Below are 18,955 nucleotides of genomic sequence, written 5' to 3' on the forward strand. Positions count from 1 at the left end.
TGTTCAAACTGTTCCCCATTCACTATCTGACACAAACCTAGACGATGATAGACCTGACTGACTGAATTTTCAATACTCTGGGGACTTATACGAGTCATTTCATGACGAATTCGTGCTTTCCAGTCGTTTAGATTATCGAGTCTGTTCATGTAAACACGACTTTTTAAATGTCCCCATAAAAAATGAAGAGGTATCAGTTCCGGAGACCTAGGTGGGCATTCTATTGGTCAACGCGTTCCAATCCACCTTCCATCAAATGGGTCATCCAAAAAACCTTTATACTTACGCCATAATGTGCTGGCGCCCCATCTTGTGGAACCAGATCCTGCGATCTAAATTTTGTGGATTATCTGGATAAGGCAACATAGCAATTACATCCGGAAGCGCTGTGGGTCTAAGATGATCTAAATATGGATATGGTGTAGAATAGACGAGCAAAATACATATTTTTTTACAAGTCGCAAACTACCGGATTACATACAGCTAAAAACTATTCTTTATTTTATTAAACCAACTGAAGAAACTGACAAAAGCGATTTTCTTTGACAGATTTTTGTTTTAATTTTTGGTTAGTTGGATTTCATTTTGTTACATGAAACTACATTTTCATATGTAAAAAAATAAGCTTTATCCAATAATCTGATCAAAATTATAGCATCCCATTTAAAAAATCATTAATGAAGTCATAACTTTTACAAATTTGACGTAATTTTTTTTTGACAATTGTCAAAAGATGGAGAGTAAAATGAAAGGCTTGAGGTGGTTTTGCATTTTTTTTTTCAAAAACAAATTCCGCGATTTTTATGAATTTTGTGCATCACTTTATCATTACCCTCTATAATGAATGACATTTAACAAAACTGACAGCTGTTCCTTTAGAAATTACAGTAGTTTGGGTTATCGGATTCTTTAATTTCTTTACTAGATTACTATTTGTCTAACCGTTATTTCTTAGTGAAAGTAAATGAATTTCAATCTGAATTAATTAGTCAAGCAATGAGTGTTCCTCAGGGTTCAGTTCTGGGCACCTCAATTTTTGAAATATTCGTACATATCGTAGAACTTTTATTAACGGATGACTTAAAAAATTATAGTGTTATAAATACCTATGAATAAAAATAAAATCTTTAATTGGTGTACAAATAATAATCATCATAATACAAATTTATATACCGGGTGTCTGAAAAATGCTGGATTAACTCTGCGGTACGCTCTTAACGATCAACTGGTGAGTTTGAGAAAAATAGTAAAAAAATTCTTTCTTCACATTTTGGTGAAGTTATAATGATTTTAAAATTGGTTCTTTTGCTACATTTAACAACTAAACAACACATTCATTATCACAATAACTAGTAATAAAACGTTTAGATATTTTTTTTCGCCCAGGACCATGTTTGATTACCATTTCAGTTAGAATGTTGAGGTTGCTTGTGTTGTTTTTCTAATAATTTGATAAAATTCCATTTGACAACAATGTTTGCCTGATAAAAAGCGAAAGTACAAATTAGCAAAATAGAATAATCAGTTAAAAATGTTTATTGACCCTACGTTTAAAATGTTCGCAGTTAATTTTAGGTCCCCTGGTGTATTTATTTTCGGATAAATTTAAAGCAATCTGGTGTTTTGTTGTTGGATGAATCTGAAAAAATCTCTTGAGCTTTTAGTGTTTTATTTTTGAGGTAGTTGAAAAAGTCTTGAGTGTGTGGCTACCCTTGGTGTATTAGCCCCGTCCACCCGCCCTCTCTTTTCTTAGAAGGTATCTCAGTTGCCAAAATCAGTCTTATCTTAGCAGCTACAAGCCCCGCCCACCCACCCTCTGTTTTCTTAGAGGGTATGTTATTTGCCAAAATCAGTTTTATCTTAGCAAATAAGTACTGACGACTAACTTTTACAAAAAAATGCTAAAAATTTGGAAACCTTACGAGCTTACTTATTGTGCAGAAGTTAGTGTTTAGTTGGTTATACTTTAATGGATTTTTCTTTTGTTGTTTTTGTTTTGTTTATAATTTATAAATGCCTTATTAAATATTTTTTTTGGTTTATTTAATAATGAAAAATAACAGCTTGTTTTATTAATAATAATGCACAACGATTAATGACTATTGGTTCTTATGGTTATTCTCCTAAAAAAATGAAAGGTGTATTTCAGTCACCATTACTTTTATAAAAAAAATTGTTTTTTTCGTGGTCTACATCATAAAGAACTTTTTATTATTTTTTTAGGACTCCAGAAACCCCGGTACTTAACCTATTGAAGCGTTAATCAGCCATTTTCCAGACACCCGGTATACACTGATTTATCCAAAGCTCGATAGGTTAGATCAATGCATATTGTTAAAAAAACCTTGATAAAATGGGAATATGTCATGCTCATGAGCTATTAATGATTTTTAGAAATCTTTTGTTTGGCAGGGGACAATTTGTTGAAATTTATGGTATCAAGTCAACACTTTTTGCTGTTAATAGTGGGTCAAACGTGGGCCCGCTGTTCTTTAGCATTTTTTTAATGATGTTCCAAATGTTATTAGTTGTAGAGTATTTTTATACATATACCGATGACCTAAGAACAGCTAAGAGTAAGGACTGTTTGATATTGCAAAATACTATAGATAAGCTGATGTTTTGGTGTGAGCAAAATAAATTAAGTCTTAATAAGAAAAAATGTGAGAAAATCTTATCCAGAAATCTTTTAATGTACGATGCACTACAAACTGTGAAACTCCACTTCAGTGGAGAGTATTGATGTCGGGCTCTTCCTTGATGCGTTCCAAAATTTGTTCTTCAGCTTGCAGTATTCTTTCAGTCCTAGTGCGGCCACGATCGTAAGGCTTGAAGGTACCATGATCTCGGATCTCGTTTCCATATCGACACGCTCTGAATTAGAAAATTCCATCACTGTCAAACACACGACGGTAACCAACTGATAAACGGCATGTTTTTCCACGTTGCTTATTAGTGCCCCGCTTTCTTGGTTCTTAATCCTAGTCGTTCTGTGCTAATCACTGAATAGTAGTTATGGTAATTTTCAAAAATCATTTGGTGTTTTCATATGGAACGACCCGTTAATAAAACTAATAAAAAACTATGTTAAAAAAAAACCGATTCGTTACACATTTACTTTCCGTACCATTCGCATTCAGTCGGCCGACTCTTATCACCTCGAAAACAAAACCCTCCCCGCCCCTCCAAACAAATTAAACCTCCCCGAAGAAAAACCCCAAAGAAAATCGCGATAAAATCAGTCGTCTAAACAAACATGACCTTCGCCCCTTCCGAACAAACGGGAACGCTCTCATTCGCCCAATTGTATTTATTTTCTTCCTGGTTTTTGTTATGTAAATCGCATTCCGAGCACTTCTTAGAAAACGAAATTACGCGCCAGCCACCATTAAAAAACCGCCATTATCCGTGATTAACCGGTGCGGAATGTTAATTTTCAATTATCTCTATCTTGCAGTGCGCATTTTCGCGCACTTAACCGAAATGCGAGAATTGGGCCGTGTTCCGTGGTGCGTTGCGTCATTAATCGCGACCGAGTACGGTAAAAAACGCTATTGTTGAAACATTAGTGGTACAATGGAACGAGATGGTGACAACTCTGGCCGATAAAGTGGCAGGATTTTTAAATTTTTTGTCGCTGTGTGTTCAAACAGGGTGTTTAAATAATAATAATAATAATAATGATAACATAAGTTGTTGCCAGTTCGCAGCGTCCTCGCCCCCCGTAGTCAAACGCCGTCGGGCCGCCGCCGCCCCCGCCCCCGGCCGCCTAAACCGCAAGCCAAAGTGTGTACCTAAGCGTCGTCGGTGCGCCAAATCGGATGCTGCGTGCGCTAATTAGAGGAAGTCGCTATTGAATCGTTTGTAGGTCGCCTGGCAACTCCTATTAACCATTTCTCTACGAAGAAGCGACCGATTTAAGCTCGCAAGCGAGGAGTAATCCGCCCGGAGCGCAGTACGAAAATGTCAATTTATTGTAATTAGGAGCAGGCCCGGACTCGGCTCGATGGGGCGGCCAATTAACAATCGGCCGCGGAGGGAGAGCCAATTACATTAAATGTAACGAAATAACCACGGCCCACATCAAAAGCTCCACTGGACCTAAAGCTCGTTACCGAATGCAAACGGGAGCAACAAAGCAGGTAGCGCCGAGTTGCCCGGAATGCGTACGATGGGATAATAGGCGTGCATCTGGATGCTGTTTGGGTGGGCGGCTGGCGGCTGGGGATGCTGCCGGGAAAATTAGCGGGATGGGGTTGTTTGGCTTTGTGGCGGCGCGGAGTGTGTTCGAAAAAGGACGGCAGCTCACTTTGATGATATTTTAGGAATCCTTAAAGTGTTTTCAATAGTAATAATAATAATAATAATAGTTTTACTGAGCGTAAGCTAAATTTTTTTAATAGAAAGCCTTCGTCGAGAATATCACGAGCTACATTAACACCTGACGTTCTGTGACACTCGACATTTCCGTGAAAGTCGGTTTCTCGCGCCAGGAAAACCCTCAACCGTTTTCTCCAACTTCTCTAACAATCCTCCCATTCACATGCTCGAAAATGCCCATCGAAACCAGTGGTCGTTCGTCCTCGCTCCGTCCATATTAATAACAAATGGTTGGTTTACCGAGAGGATGACTTTTAAATTGCCCACTCAACCGATAAACCACACTTTAGATTTTGCAGACTCATCAAATAGTCTGTTTTTAGGTGTTCAATTATAATCTTCCATGTTTTAACACTTTTTTTTGGGTCGACCAGAAACGACAGCCAATTTCTTCATCTCGCTCTCGAACCGCGCGTTAAATCGAACGCTTTTTGCCCGGTTTTCCTCCTCCATGGGAAAAGTTTTGGCTTTCGTATGTTCTGCGCACCTGTTTGGCGAGGAATTTTAAATTAAATACGAAACGGAAACAATAAAATGACTACATTAATTCCTGCACGTAATTATGTTTGTTTTTCAGTGTAATTTCCTGCCCGCTTATGCAAAACAAGTGTCGAAAATTTCAAAGGGTGTCGCGTTTGTTGAATGTTTTTCAGATGTATGGCTTCCTGCCGGGAAAATAAGGTTGTTGGCAATTCTTAACGAGTTTGAGCGCACGTTTTCAAGCAGTTATCACTCGGATAAGATGCAAAATGTATATTTTTGCATATTCTGTATATTTCACTTTTTTTTGGATTTATTGCATTTTTTAAAATTTTTGCTGCATTTTTCGTGGTAAACGGTGAAAATCTTAATTTTAATACAATTGGCTATTGGCAGTTGGCTATTAGCAGATAATTGAAAAGGTGACAAAATTTTTAGCAGAGAAAGCCAAAGTAGAGAGTAAAGTTAAAAGCGCGTACAAAATTGCAGAGAAAGTTTGTGTAGTGGAATTCGAAAATAGAGAAGAAAAAATAAATGTAATGAAAAGCAAGAAGAACTTAAAAGGGTCGTCAATTTACATAAATGATGATCTGACGAAAACGGAAAGAAAAATTCAATTCAAAATAAAAGAAGAGGCAACAAAAGAGAGAAATAAAGGGAAAATTGTTCGAATGGGATATAAAAAGTTAACTGTAGATGGCAGAAATTTTGAATGGAATGAAGAAGAGGGCAGACTCAAGAAGGTAGGAACAGCTGAAGTTAAAATCATAGTAAACAGTGATTTTCAGAGGTAACAAGTGTGATTGCGTGCAGTAAAAGCAGCACAAGAGAATATTTCGTAAAAAAAAAATGCGAGTGCAACTGGTGAGACAAGAAAAACAGCAAGGTTATGTCGAATCAGAAAACGATTGAGAGTGATAAGAGCAAAAACATTGAAAATGGAAGAAAGAGAACAAATAAAGCAAGGACAAGAGCCGTTGATGGAAATGATGAAGCAACTAATGGAAGAAATGAAACAACTGAGAGAAGAAAATAGAGGGGTAAAAAAAGAATTACAGACAATAAATGGAATACTGGAAAGACAAAGAGAAGAATGGAAAGAAAAGGAGAGAAGCTTCGAAGAAAGAATCAATAATTTAGAGAAGAAGTTGGAAAAAAAGAGAGGCAACAAAGAAGAAACAATTTCATAATTACGGGTATGGAAATAAGGAAAAAACAGATGCAAAAGAAGTAGAGGAATTTTTGAAAAAAGAAATTGAGGTACAAGTAAAAGTGTTGGAAACAATAATTATAGGGAAAACTGGTTAAGACGCTTTGGGAGGAAAAACAAGAGGAGATGAAGAATACAAATAAACTGAGAGGAAAGAGAATATATATTGATAATGATTGGACAGTACAAGAGCAAAAAATTCAAAAAGGAATTGGGGAGGCAGTTAAAGAGGAAAGAAAAAAATATACATAACAAGGGTGGGATATAAGAAGCTGGAAGTAGGGGACAAAATGTATACATGGAATGAAAATAAAGGAAAATTGGAAGAAAAATTTCTCAAACCAAGTCAGCACTAACCGAAGAAAGAAACACAAAGGGGACGGGTAGTAATGATAGGACAAATAAAGACTTTAGGTTTAAGAATGTAGATTTTGTACATAATAGGGAAATGGGAAAGAAGAATGGGGAAGATAAACGTGGTTTAAAATTACTCTTTTGGAATATTGCGGGTTTGAAAAAGAAAGATAATTTATTTTGGGACTACGTGAAAAATTTTGATTTTGTGGGACTAACAGAAACATGGATACTAGAGAAAGACTGGAACAAACTGAAAGACGTGTTGTCTAAGAATTTCAGTGGAAATTGTAAGGGGCAAAAAAAGAAAAACGCAAGGGTAGAGCAAAAGGTGGAATCATAACAGGAGTGAAGAAAGATATAAAAGAAATAGAAGAGGGGGCGATAGAAATGGAAGGCATGGTTGAAAGAAAACTGACTGTAAATAAAAAAAGATGAAGAATCTGCACATTATATAATAGAGGAATGAGAAACACAAAACAAGAAATACAAGAAAAAATCGAAGAGTCCGAAGAAGAATTTCTACTGTTAGGAGGGAACTTTAATGCCAGAATAGGGAACAAAAGCAGGGAAGAAGACGGGGAAAACACACGAAAATCGAAAGCTAAAGTAGAAAACAAAGACGGAAAATTACTATGGGAATTAATTGAAGAAAGAGGTTGGAATGTCTTGAATGGGGTGAAGGAAGGGGACGAGGAGGGGGAATTTACATGGATAGGTAAAAGAGGGGAATCGGTAATAGACTACGTAATAGTAAACGGATTAGCAGAAGAAGAGGTATAAACATTCAAGATAGGAGAAAGAGTGGACTCCGATCACATGCCACTAGAAGTAAAAGTGAGGGGCATAAGTAGAGGAAGCGGATGCTTAAGGAATGAAGTAGGAAAAGAGAAGAAGATATGGGTATGGAATGAAAAAGGAATTGAGCATTATAAAAAAAAATGTTGGAAGTGGAATTTAAAGAAAAAGGAACTGAAAAGAAAGTGGAAGATTTAAAAAGAGAAATTGAAAAGGCAGCCATAAGAAAAGAAATTGTAACGAGAAATTTAGAAAAGAGACACAGATGGTGGGATAGCAGATGCAGAGATTTAAAAACAGAAGCAAGGAAATGTTTACGAAGGTGGAAAAAGGGGAAAGGTGTAAAAGAAGAGTACTGGCAAGCAAAAAATAATTATAGAAAACGATGCAAAGAAAAGAAAGAAGAGATACGGCAAGAAGAAGAAGAAAAAATTAAAGCCATAAGAACTGAGCAAGAGGCATGGCAGTATATAAATAAAGAACGGAAGAACAAAATCACGATTAGTGAAGACATACCTATAATACAGTGGAAGAAACATTTTATGGAACTGTTGAATGAAAAGGAAGAGAGAATGGTAGTGCAAGATAGTAAAACCGGGATTGGTGGTAGAGAAAGGGAGGCTGAGATTCGAGTAGAGGAAGTAGGAAAACAAGTAGAAAGACTGAAAAGAGGAAAAGCACCGGGGATTGATGGGTTGGTAAATGAAGTGTGGATATTTGGGACGGATGGGATGATTGAAAGATTTACCGAGTTAATGAATGATTTGTGGACGGGTAAAGGTTTTCCCAGGGAATGGAGAGTAGGACAAATATGCCCAATTCATAAAAAGGGTAGTAAAGAAAAAGTAGACAATTATCGGGGAATAACTCTCCTAAATACGGCATATAAACTGTACGCAATGGTGTTAAATGAAAGGTTGGTGACAGAGATGAACGAAAAGAGTATATTACCGGAAAGTCAAGCGGGATTTAGAAGAGGTAGAGGGGCCATGGACAATGTATATATCCTGCATCATCTAATAGAAAAAGAGTTGCTAAAGGAAGGAGGTCGGGTATACCGGGTGTTTCTTTTATTTGATACAACCCCTGTAAATCTTTTATTTTTAAAGATAAATCTGTAGTTCTTTGAGCAAATTTGTATCATTTTAAAAGATCTAGTGATGACAACAATTTTTCAATTGTTTTTCAAGCAACTAGATTTTGAAATAAACGGAAAATTTTGGAGATATTTTACTAAATAACTTTTTTATTATTGATTTTAGAATATTGGTTACTTGTGATTTTTTGTAGTGAAAAAATCAATCTTTCCATTTATGAAAAAATATACCTAGTGTTCCATTAAAAAAAAAATAAGTTGACGTCATTTGCGGTTCTACCGCCAGTGATAATAAAAATGTGTGCTTACCATCATATAAATCTTTGAGAATGATACAAATTTGGTTAAAGAACTACGGGTTTATCTTCAAGAATAAAAAAGTTACAGGGGTTGTATCAAATAAAAGAAACACCCTGTATGTACTGTTTGTAGACCTCAAAGCCGCGTTTGATACGGTGGACAGAAAGTGTTTGTGGGAATGCATGGAGAGAAGAGGACTGAGTGAAAAGTTAATTGTAGCAGCAAGAGAGATTTATAGAGAGACAGTGACTAGTGTGAGAGTGGGAGGAATAGAAAGTAAAATGTTTTGGACGGAAAGGATTGAGACAGGGATGCCCATTAAGTCCCAGTCTGTTTGCTTGTTACATAAACGATATCGAGGAAATGTTTAGAGGAGTACAAGCGGAAGGAATTGTGGTGGGGAGAGAAAAGGTATGATGTTTGGCATTTGCAGATGATTTGGTAATATTGGCGAAGGATGAATGTGGAATGAATGAGATGAAAAAAAATCTGCAAAGATACTTTAAAAGAAAGAAACTGGAGGTAAATCTAGAAAAAACAAAAATGATGGTGTTTAGAAAAAAAGGGAGAAAAGGGGAGGAAAAAGTGTAGCGTTGGGAAGATCGAATCATAGACACAGTAAAGGAGTTTAAATATTTAGGATTTAAGTTTACAACAACTAACACGGTAAAAGCACACATAAGAGAAAGAAGGGCCAAAGCAATGCAGATAATGGGAATGGTGTGGAGTATAGGTGAGAGAATATTTGGACATGACGTAAGAAGAAGGATGAAAATATTTGATAGTTTAGTTAGGAGTGTATTAATGTATGGAGTGGAGATATGGGGATGGAAGGAATATGCAGAGATTGAGGCAGTACAAGAAAAATATTTGAGGTGGATGTTAGGGCTACGGAAAGAGACGCCAGGCTATATAGTAAGAGAAGAATGTAAACGAGAGAAATTAAAAGCATACACTGGGAAAAGAGCTGTAAAGTATGATATAAGGTTGAAAGAAATAGAGGAATGTAGGATATTGTATGAATGCTGGAAGGAAAAAAAAAGGAAGCAGGGAAAGAACATCACAAGGGTAGACAAGGATATTATGAAAGACTAGGATACGCATGGATGGAAATAGAGAGAAAGAGAGAAATGGGGGTGAGTATGAGAGAAGAGTTGTGTATGGGTGACAGAGACATAGATAAACAAGAGAGAAGAGCGAGTGTAAGTAAATCTAGGTACAATGCAGACTATAGAAAGGTAATAACAAAAACAATACCAAAGTACCTAGACAGAGAAAGCGCGAAAGAAAAAAAATAATTGCGAGATTTAGGTATGGAAATGAAGAATGAAATAATAAGTTTTGGGTAGGCGAAGGTGAGAGAATGTGTTGAATGTGTGGAGAAGGGCGAGAGACGAAAGAGCACATGCTGGATGACTGTGAGGAGAGCAAAGAAAGAGAGGAGAGTGTGACAGAGATATTGAGTGAAGACGGAAGAGGGGTGGAATGGATGAAAGAAGCGGAGAGGACAAGAGTAAGGCTGGGGCAAGGGGGGATGGGGTAAAGGAAAAAAAATGAGTTATTTGGTTCATAAAATGCATTTATTTGGTTTTTGTTAATTAGGAAAAAAATTGTAGTGTTGTAAATTAAGATTAGATATAATCCAGAGTATAGAAAAATAGTAAAGGATGAAGTACCAAAGTACACAGAGAGAGACAGTATAAAGGAGAAAAGAATGATGGCGAGATTTAGGTGTGGAAATGAAGAAAAAGAGAATAATTTTTGGATGGGACTGACAGAATGTGTAGGATATGTTAGAGAGAGCATATGCTGGAAGAATGTGAAGGATTGAGAGAATCGGAGGAAAGTAAGGAATAAGTGGGGATGCAACATAGTTGCGAGCGTTCAATTTGTTGGAGTATCATTACTACTCGTATGATTTTATAACTTTTTCCTCCTACAAGCATTTCCTCGCCTTCGTTCAAGTCAAATTTCCACCCAAGAGATAAGAGTGAGTCTTTTTGCTTTACTCGCCGAATACGATCTCGAACAGAACGCAGTCCTGTAACAAGGATACAATGGCCATCACCATTAATGATATCTCTATCAGATGGCAGGTGGCAGTGACGGTCAAAGGTCACGAAAAGACCTAAGCGGCACCTTGATGAGCCGGCGGAATCTCTAGTCTCATTGTATTATTGCATTACTTATCAAAGTGTTTATCTCGTAAAGGTGAGAAACTTTTTACCATCCGAGCGATATCGCCTGAAACCGATCCAAAAAAAAAAGTGTACAATTTTCACACGTGTGACGCCGACTAATTCGACCGGTCTTTATCCCCGAAGTGAGGCATTAAAGTGCCGTCACAACATCTGCAAACAGGCTACAAATCCTCCATCTTCATTTACGCAACCCATTCTCCAACTTTCCAACAACCACCATTTAAACTCGCGTCATTTTTAGCACGTTTTTCAGCTGAATGAACCTGTCTGTGTCACGGCGATTATCCGATGCGATCGTTCCGTTTCCAATAAACCGTTTTTTCATCGGCCTGATGGCCTTGCAGTGACGTATAAAGGCGGTATCAAGTAGTTTTCGATTTCCACGCGGTGCGATGGTTCGCACCTCCTGCTGGGGCTCGCTGTAATTACCGGCCGGTGATTGACGATGGGCCTCGGGACCAGGGGCGGGTCTGCCCAAATCGCCCGGACGGCGACAATAATAGTCAATAATTCGCGATATAACACCTTAGTGATGAATACGTACAAAATGAATAGCCAAACACAAGTTGACTCTTGCTTTTCAAGGAAGAGCTTTGATGTGTTAAATACACCAAGCCCTCCTACAACTTTCTTTTCGAGTTCTATTCCTGCATCAGTTAGTTCGTGTTGGGTTTTCGTAAAGTGAAATTCAAAATTGTGAAAGTGTTTTAAAAATTGTTTATCATCTAGTATTTTGTGCCATTTTTAAAAATGTCAAATCCTCTTTAAAGGACAAGTTAAGGGAATGGACGAAAAACAAACACGGTTTTCAACTAGAAAACGGCGAATTGTTCTTTAAAGCCTAGGGGAAAATGGTACGTATAAAAAAAATAACCGGGGAGAGTAGGTGAAATGGCATTTAAAAATCTGCAAGCTACTCTAAAAAAATACCAGGCACCAAGAGTTTAAACTTGTCAGCAAAGTATTACCAGGCGAAAATGTAGAAAAAGATTTAAAAATGAAACCAATTGAAATTTCTAATTTTAATAGAATAAAAGGATAACGACAGAATTAACAACAAACTAGTAGACTTTAAACAGAGTGGAAAGAAAATACATAAACAGGAATTAAGCTTAGACGATAAGGACGAGATAATGAGTTTTTCTGCTCTGAACGGTCGACATGGCTGGAAATCTTTGTGCTTGCTTTTTATATATTTCAAAGGACGATTTTGGAAAAACCATTTGAGTTATCGAAGAAATGAAGGCAGAAAAGACTTCTGCCACCCTAAATCTACAAGAAAATGTATTTAGTGAAATTTCGAAAATTTCGCTGAAATTGGTCGAAAATTGGTCGTATTTTGGATAGTTTTATATATTTCAAAAGACGATTCTGGAAAGACTATTGGATTTATCGCAGAAATGAAGGCGGAAATGACTTCTACAGGCAGAAATCTACAAGAAAATGTAATTAGTGAAATTTCGAAAATTTCGTTGAAAATTGGTCGCAAATTGGTGGTATTTTGCATATTTTTATGTATTTCGAAGCACGATTCTGGAAAAACCATTGGAGTTATCGAAGAAATGAAAGCAGAGATGACTTCAGCGGCCCCAAATTTAGAAGAAAATGTATTTAGTGAAATTACGAAAATTTCGTTGAAAATTGGTTGAAAATCGGTGGTATTTTGCCTATTTATATGTATTTCAAAGCACGATTCTGGAAAAACCATTGGAGTTATCGAATAAATGAAAGCGGATATGACTTCTGCACCCCGAAATCTACAAGAAAATGTATTTTGTAAAATTTCGAAAATTTCGTTGAAAATTGGTCGAAAATTGGTCGTATTTTGGATATTTTTATATATTTCAAAGTACGATTTTGGAAAAACCATTGAAGTTATCGAAGAAATGAAAGAGGAAATGACTTCAGCGGCCCGAAATCGACAAGAAAATGTATTTAGTGAAATTTCGAAAATTTCGTTGAAAATTAGTCGAAAATTGGTAGTACTTTGCATGTTTTTATATAATTCAAAGACGATTCTGGAAAAACCATTGGAGCTATCGAAGAAATGAAAGCGGATATGACTTCTGCGGCCCGAAATCTACAAAAAAATGTATTTTGTAAAATTTCGAAAATTTCGTTGAAAATTGGTCGAAAATTGGTGGTATTTTGCATATTTTTATGTATTTCAAAGGACGATTCTGGAAAAACCATCGGAGTTATCGAGGAAATGAAAGCGGATATGACTTCTGCGGCCCGAAATCTACAAAAAAATGTATTTTGTAAAATTTCGAAAATTTCGTCGAAAATTGGTGGTATTTTGCATATTTCTAGGTATTTCAAAAAACGATTCTGGAAAAACCATTGGATTTATCGAAGAAATGAAAGCGGATATGACTTCAGCGGCCCGAAATCTACAAGAAAATGTATTTAGTGAAATTTCGAAAATTTCGTTGAAAATTGGTCGAAAATTGGTGGTATTTTGCATATTTTTATATATTTCAAAGGACGATTCTGGAAAAACTTTTGGATTTGTCGAAGAAATGAAACCGGATCTAACTTCAGCGGCCCGAAATTTACAAGAAAATGTATTTAGTGAAATTTCAAAAATTTCGTTGAAAATTGGTCGAAAATTGGTGGTATTTTGCATTTTTTATGTATTTCAAAGAAGATTCTGGAAAAACCATTGGATTTATCGAAGAAATGAAAGCGGATATGAGTTCTGCGGCCCGAAATCTACAAGAAAATGTATCTCGTGAAATTTCGAAACTTTCGTTGGAAATTGGTCGAAAATTGGTGGTATTTTGTATGTATTTATATATTTCAAAGGACGATTCTGGAAAAACCATTGGAGTTATCGAAGAAATGAAGGCGGAAATGACTTCAGCAGCCCGAAATTTACAAGAAAATGTATTTAGTGAAGTTTCGAAAATTACGTTGAAAATTGGTCGAAAATTGGTGGTATTTTTCATATTTTTATGAATTTCAAAGAACGATTTTGGAAAAACCATTGGAGTTATCGAAGAAATGAAGGCGGAAATGACTTCAGCAGCCCGAAATTTACAAGAAAATGTATCTAGTGAAATTTCGAAACTTTCGTTGGAAATTGGTCGAAAATTGGTGGTATTTTGTATGTTTTTATATATTTCAAACGACGATTCTGGAAAAACCATTGGAGTTATCGAAAAAATGAAACGGATATGACTTCTGCGGTCCGAAATTTACAAAGAAATGTATTTAGTAAAATGTCAAAAATTTCGTTGAAAATTGGTCGAAAATTGGTCGTATTTAGCATATTTTTGTATATTTCAAAGGACAATTTTAGAAAAACAATTGGAGTTATCGAAGAAATGAAAGCGATTATGACTTCAGCAGCCCGAAATTTACAAGGAAATGAATTTAGTGAAATTTCGAAAATTTCGTTGAAAATTGGTCGAAAATTGGTGGTATTTTGCGTATTTTTATGTATTTCAAAGGACGATTCTGGAAAAACCAATGTAGTTATCGAAGAAATGAAAGCGGATATGAGTTCTGCGGCCCGAAATTTACAAGAAAATGAATTTAGTGAAATTTCGAAAATTGCGTTGAAAATTGGTCGTGTTTTACATATTTTTATATAATTCAAAGGACGATTCTGGAAAAACCATTCAAGTTATCGAAGAAATGAAAGCGGAATTGACTTCAGCGGTCCAAAATCTACAAGAAAATATACTTTGTAAAATTTCAAAAATTTTGTTGAAAATTGGTGAAGAATTGGTGGTATTTTGCATATTTCTAGGTATTTCAAAGGACGATTCTGGAAAAACCATTGGATTTATCGAAGAAATGAAAGCGGACATGACTTCAGCGGCCCGAAATCTACAAGAAAATATATCTAGTGAAATTTCGAAAATTTCGTTGAAAATTGGTCGAAAATTGGTCGTATTTTGGATATTTTTATATATTTCAAAGGACAATTCTGGAAAAACCATTGGAGTTATCGAAGAAATGAAAGCGGATATGACTTCTGCGGCCTGAAATTTAGAAGAAAATGTAGTTAGTAAAATTGCGAAAATTTCGTTGAAAATTGGTCGAAAATTGGTGGTATTTTGCTTATTCTTATGTATTTCAAAGGACGATTCTGGAAAAACCATTAGATTTATCGAAGAAATGAAAGCGGAAATGACTTCAGCGACCCGAAATCTATAAGAAAATGTATTTAGTGTAATTTCGAAAATTTCGTTGAAAATTGGTCGAAAATTGGTGGTATTTTACACATTTTTATGTATTTCAAAGGACGGTTCAGAAAAATCATTGGAATTATCGAAGAATTGAAAGCGGAAATGACTTCAGCGGCCCGAAATCTACAAGAAAATGTATTTAGTGGAATATCGAAAATTTCGTTGAAAATTATTCGAAAATTGGTGGTATTTTGCATATTTTTATGTACTTCAAAGGACGATTCTGGAAACACCATCGGAGTTATCGAAGAAATGAAAGCGGATATGACTTCTGCGGCCCTAAATCTACCAGAAATTGTATTTAGTGAAATTTCGAAAATTTCGTTGAAAATTGGTAGAAAATTGGTGGCATTTTGCCTATTTATATGTATTTCAAAGGACGATTCTGGAAAAATCATTGGAATTATCGAAGAATTGAAAGCGGAAATGACTTCAGCGGCTTGAAATCTACAAGAAAATGTTTTTAGTGAAATTTTGAAAATTTCGTTGAAAATTGGTGGTATTTTACATATTTCTATGTATTTCAAAGGACGATTCTGGAAAAACCATTGGATTTATCGAGGGAATGAAAGCGGAAATGACTTCTGCGGTCCTAAATCTACAAGAAAATGTATTTGGTGAAATTTCGAAAATTTCGATGAAAATTGGTCAAAAATTGGTGGTATTTTGCATATTTTTGTGTATTTCAAAGGACGATTCTGGTAATACCATTGGAATTATCGAAGAAATGAAAGCGGAAATGACTTTCATTTCCTATATATTTTAACTCATAAATTGAGTGCCCTTTTATCTTGGATTTAAACTCTCTTACATCCGTACCAATGTAGTATTCAGAGCAATATTGTATGTACAACGTTCTTTGTGATTTACACCATGACTCAATAAATTCTATTTTGAAGGCGTTTTAGGTGTTTTTAGCCTAAAATCCGCTCTTTTATCCCTAACTCAAAATAATATTTTAACAATTTCTTCCCGTTCATGTTCAAATCCTAATTAAATTAAACAACAATTAAAAAAAATGTTTTTTAATTGTTGAAAACGTTTTCGAATTTTGTATTTTTCACATCTGCTGTGATGAAATTATTAAGTCATTTACACTGAAATTATTCATTTCTAGGCGGATAAATTTTTGTTTTACAAACTCAGTCAATTTGCCTTTTGGAGATTTTGCCCCACGTTCGCTTTTCAAATTGCCAGGCAAATAGATTTCCTTGAAAATAAAACTTTATCCGGTTAAATAAGTAGCTCTTGTGTAGTTACGCTCGACAAATAAGGCTAATATATTAAGAACTTTCGTCAAAGAGGAATAATAAAAGGATCATAAAATTATAAATTAAAGGCGGCTTCTTTGGCATGTTGCTGTCTTGTTAATATTGCAACCTAATACTTTTATTACTTAGAATATGCAAGCTTTAATAAAGCACACTTTCAGGCTTTTATTAGATTACCTACTTATTAATTACGAATAATAAGAGCATCCTGCAATCCGTCAAACAATCAATAGTTTCATTTTCAAGCACAGAAGCTCAGTATATATCTGCTGCAGAAGGTGTTAAAGAACTCCTCTGTCTCAAACCTCTTGATGAACTTACCAGTGGCGAAGTGAAAATAAATTAATTAATTTAGTATTATTGTTATAAAAAAATATCTAATTGTACAAAATAATCAAACTATTCCAGCTACTCTTCAACGTCAATGAGAAAGTCTCGCCGTGTTTCCATACAGCCCCTCTTTGCACCCCTGCTCAAACTCCTGCAGATCCTCCATATCAATCTTCGACCCCAAAAACACCGGAGTCTTCTCCCTGACATCGCGCACCTGCAAATCCAGAATGGGAACTTTCAAATCAGTCGCCAACCCGCCAGCTTGCGTTACAATGAACGCCATGGGCTGACATATGCATATCACGCTGTATTTCCCCTTCGGCGTCTCCTTGGTGCTCGGGTACATGAACATCCCTCCTTGCTTAATAATCCTGTGCACGTCCGCCACAAACGAGCCCATGTACCTAAACACATTCTGCTTCTTCTTTTCGGACATCTTCTTGTGCTTAATATAGTTCTTGATGACGTCGTCCCACGTGTTCATGCTGGCTTCGTCCACACTATACACGTGTCCCTTCTTCGGCATCACCACGTCGTGCTCCGTCAAGCAGAACTCCCCGATTTCTGGGTCCAGGACGAATTCGTGTACTCCGTGCCCCAAAGACAAAACGAATAAAGTGGCGCTGCTGTAGAGAATGTAGCCGGCAGCCACCAAGACGTTATGGGGGTCGACGACATCGTCCTTCGTCGGAATCCCGAGGTCCTTTTTCAGCATCACGCTGAAGATGGAGCCCACGCTGAACCCGCAGGTGGCGTTGTCTGCGCAGTCTATAGGCGAGAAGGTCACCATGAAGAGGCCTTTCTTGGGGGAGTTGGATTCCAGGATGTTTTTGTTGGATTCGGAGACGAGGATTCCGACGTTGTTGCAGCTGGACAACGTGTCGGTGAAGACTCCGTTGGCGTAGGTCTGGATGGTGTTGGATTCTTTGTCTTGCAGATGGAGAATCTGGATGAAGGAGCTGACGGATTTGGCCACGATTTCGAACGAGGTGATGACTTCGACGAGTTGGTGCTCGATTTTGATTTTCTCGGAGCAGACGAACTGGGTTAGAGTCAGTGTGGAGTCGATGGAGTAGTAGGGGTTTCTGCTCGATAACGTTTCCATGTATGTAACACTATTCAAAACTACAACGAAACAAAGGATTTCGGTGACAGTTGAAGTATTTGTGTCAATTCGTAACCGCGTAACACGTATTTACCCAAACGTGTCACCGTCACCCATCACAATGGCAAACATCATCCAATCTCCTAATTACCACATGACCCTCAGCAAGTTCATCTTCAACGAGGAACTCAAACACGAGAAGATCACCGGCGAGTTCACCGAGCTCCTCAGCTCGTGTCAAACCATCGCGAAAGCCATCAGTGCCATGTTGCGCCGGGTGGGCTTGAACGAGCCCTACGGCACCCCCGAAAAGGAAAAAGAACCCATGAAAATCCAAGGTATAGCCCAAGATATTTTCATCAAGATCCTCTCCGAAACCGGTTCGGTTGGCATCATCATTTCAAGGTTCAGCCCCAAAGTCATCGACGTGGAAAAGACCAAGAAGGGGAAATACATCTTGGTGATCGACCCTTTGGACGGGGTGACCAACATAGAGTTGGGACTTCCCACGGGTTCCATCTTCGGCATCATGCTGCGGGTGGACAGTCGCGTCCCCACTGTGGAGGACGCTCTTAACTCCAACAACAAGATGGTGGCCTCTGGGTACATGATGTACGGAAGCACCACCATTTTCGTGCTTACCACAGGGGAAGGGGTAAACGAGTTTATCCTAGATCCCCAAATCGGGGAGTTCCTGTTGACCGATAAGGCAATACGAATCGCTGAAAAAGGCATGAGCTATTCTGTGAACGAAGGGTACTTGGCGTTGTGGGACGACGCCATCAAGGAGTACATAAGGGAGAGGAAGTTCCCGGATAAGAAGAAGCACTACACGGCGAGGTACGTGGGCTCGATGGTCGGTGATTTCCACAGGACTCTGAAGCGAGGGGGCATTTTTATGTACCCTGGTAACAAGGACCAACCCTTCGGAAAACTGGAGTTGATGAGTAAGTGCAAACCCTTGGCTTTCATCGTCACGCAAGCGGGCGGAGCGGCGAGCGATGGTCATACCAACATCTTGGAGATCGTGCCGAAAAGCATACACCAGACGACTCCCATTTTTATAGGGTCTCCGGTGGACGTCAACGAGGTTTTAGAGTTTGTAGAGAAACACCAGAAGAGGTAGTTGTAATTTGGTACGAGAATAAAAGTTAACAACTCTTCTTGGTCTTTACTGTTAAAACAAAAAGATTTTCATTCTGGAATTTGGTGTTTTAAAGTTTGTTCT

General features: G+C 37.2%; 2 protein-coding genes across 4 annotated transcripts in view; one reads left to right on the top strand and one right to left on the bottom strand.

Annotated features, from left to right (window-relative positions):
* The window catches only part of LOC135131081 (uncharacterized), a 782,641-nt gene that overhangs the window by 111,989 nt on the left and 651,697 nt on the right, over positions 1-18,955 (bottom strand). The window lies entirely within an intron of this gene.
* LOC135131052 (fructose-1,6-bisphosphatase 1-like) lies at positions 17,836-18,880 on the top strand. The gene has a single exon (XM_064058576.1). It carries the CDS (start codon positions 17,849-17,851, stop codon positions 18,851-18,853), a length of 1,005 nt encoding a protein of 334 aa, XP_063914646.1. The 5' UTR covers positions 17,836-17,848; the 3' UTR covers positions 18,854-18,880.

Source organism: Zophobas morio, unplaced genomic scaffold, assembly GCF_036711695.1.
Source record: "Zophobas morio isolate AGI-343-1 ecotype UQ-CSIRO unplaced genomic scaffold, CSIRO_AGI_Zmor_V1 ptg000018l, whole genome shotgun sequence".
In the NCBI taxonomy this organism is placed as follows: domain Eukaryota; kingdom Metazoa; phylum Arthropoda; class Insecta; order Coleoptera; family Tenebrionidae; genus Zophobas; species Zophobas morio.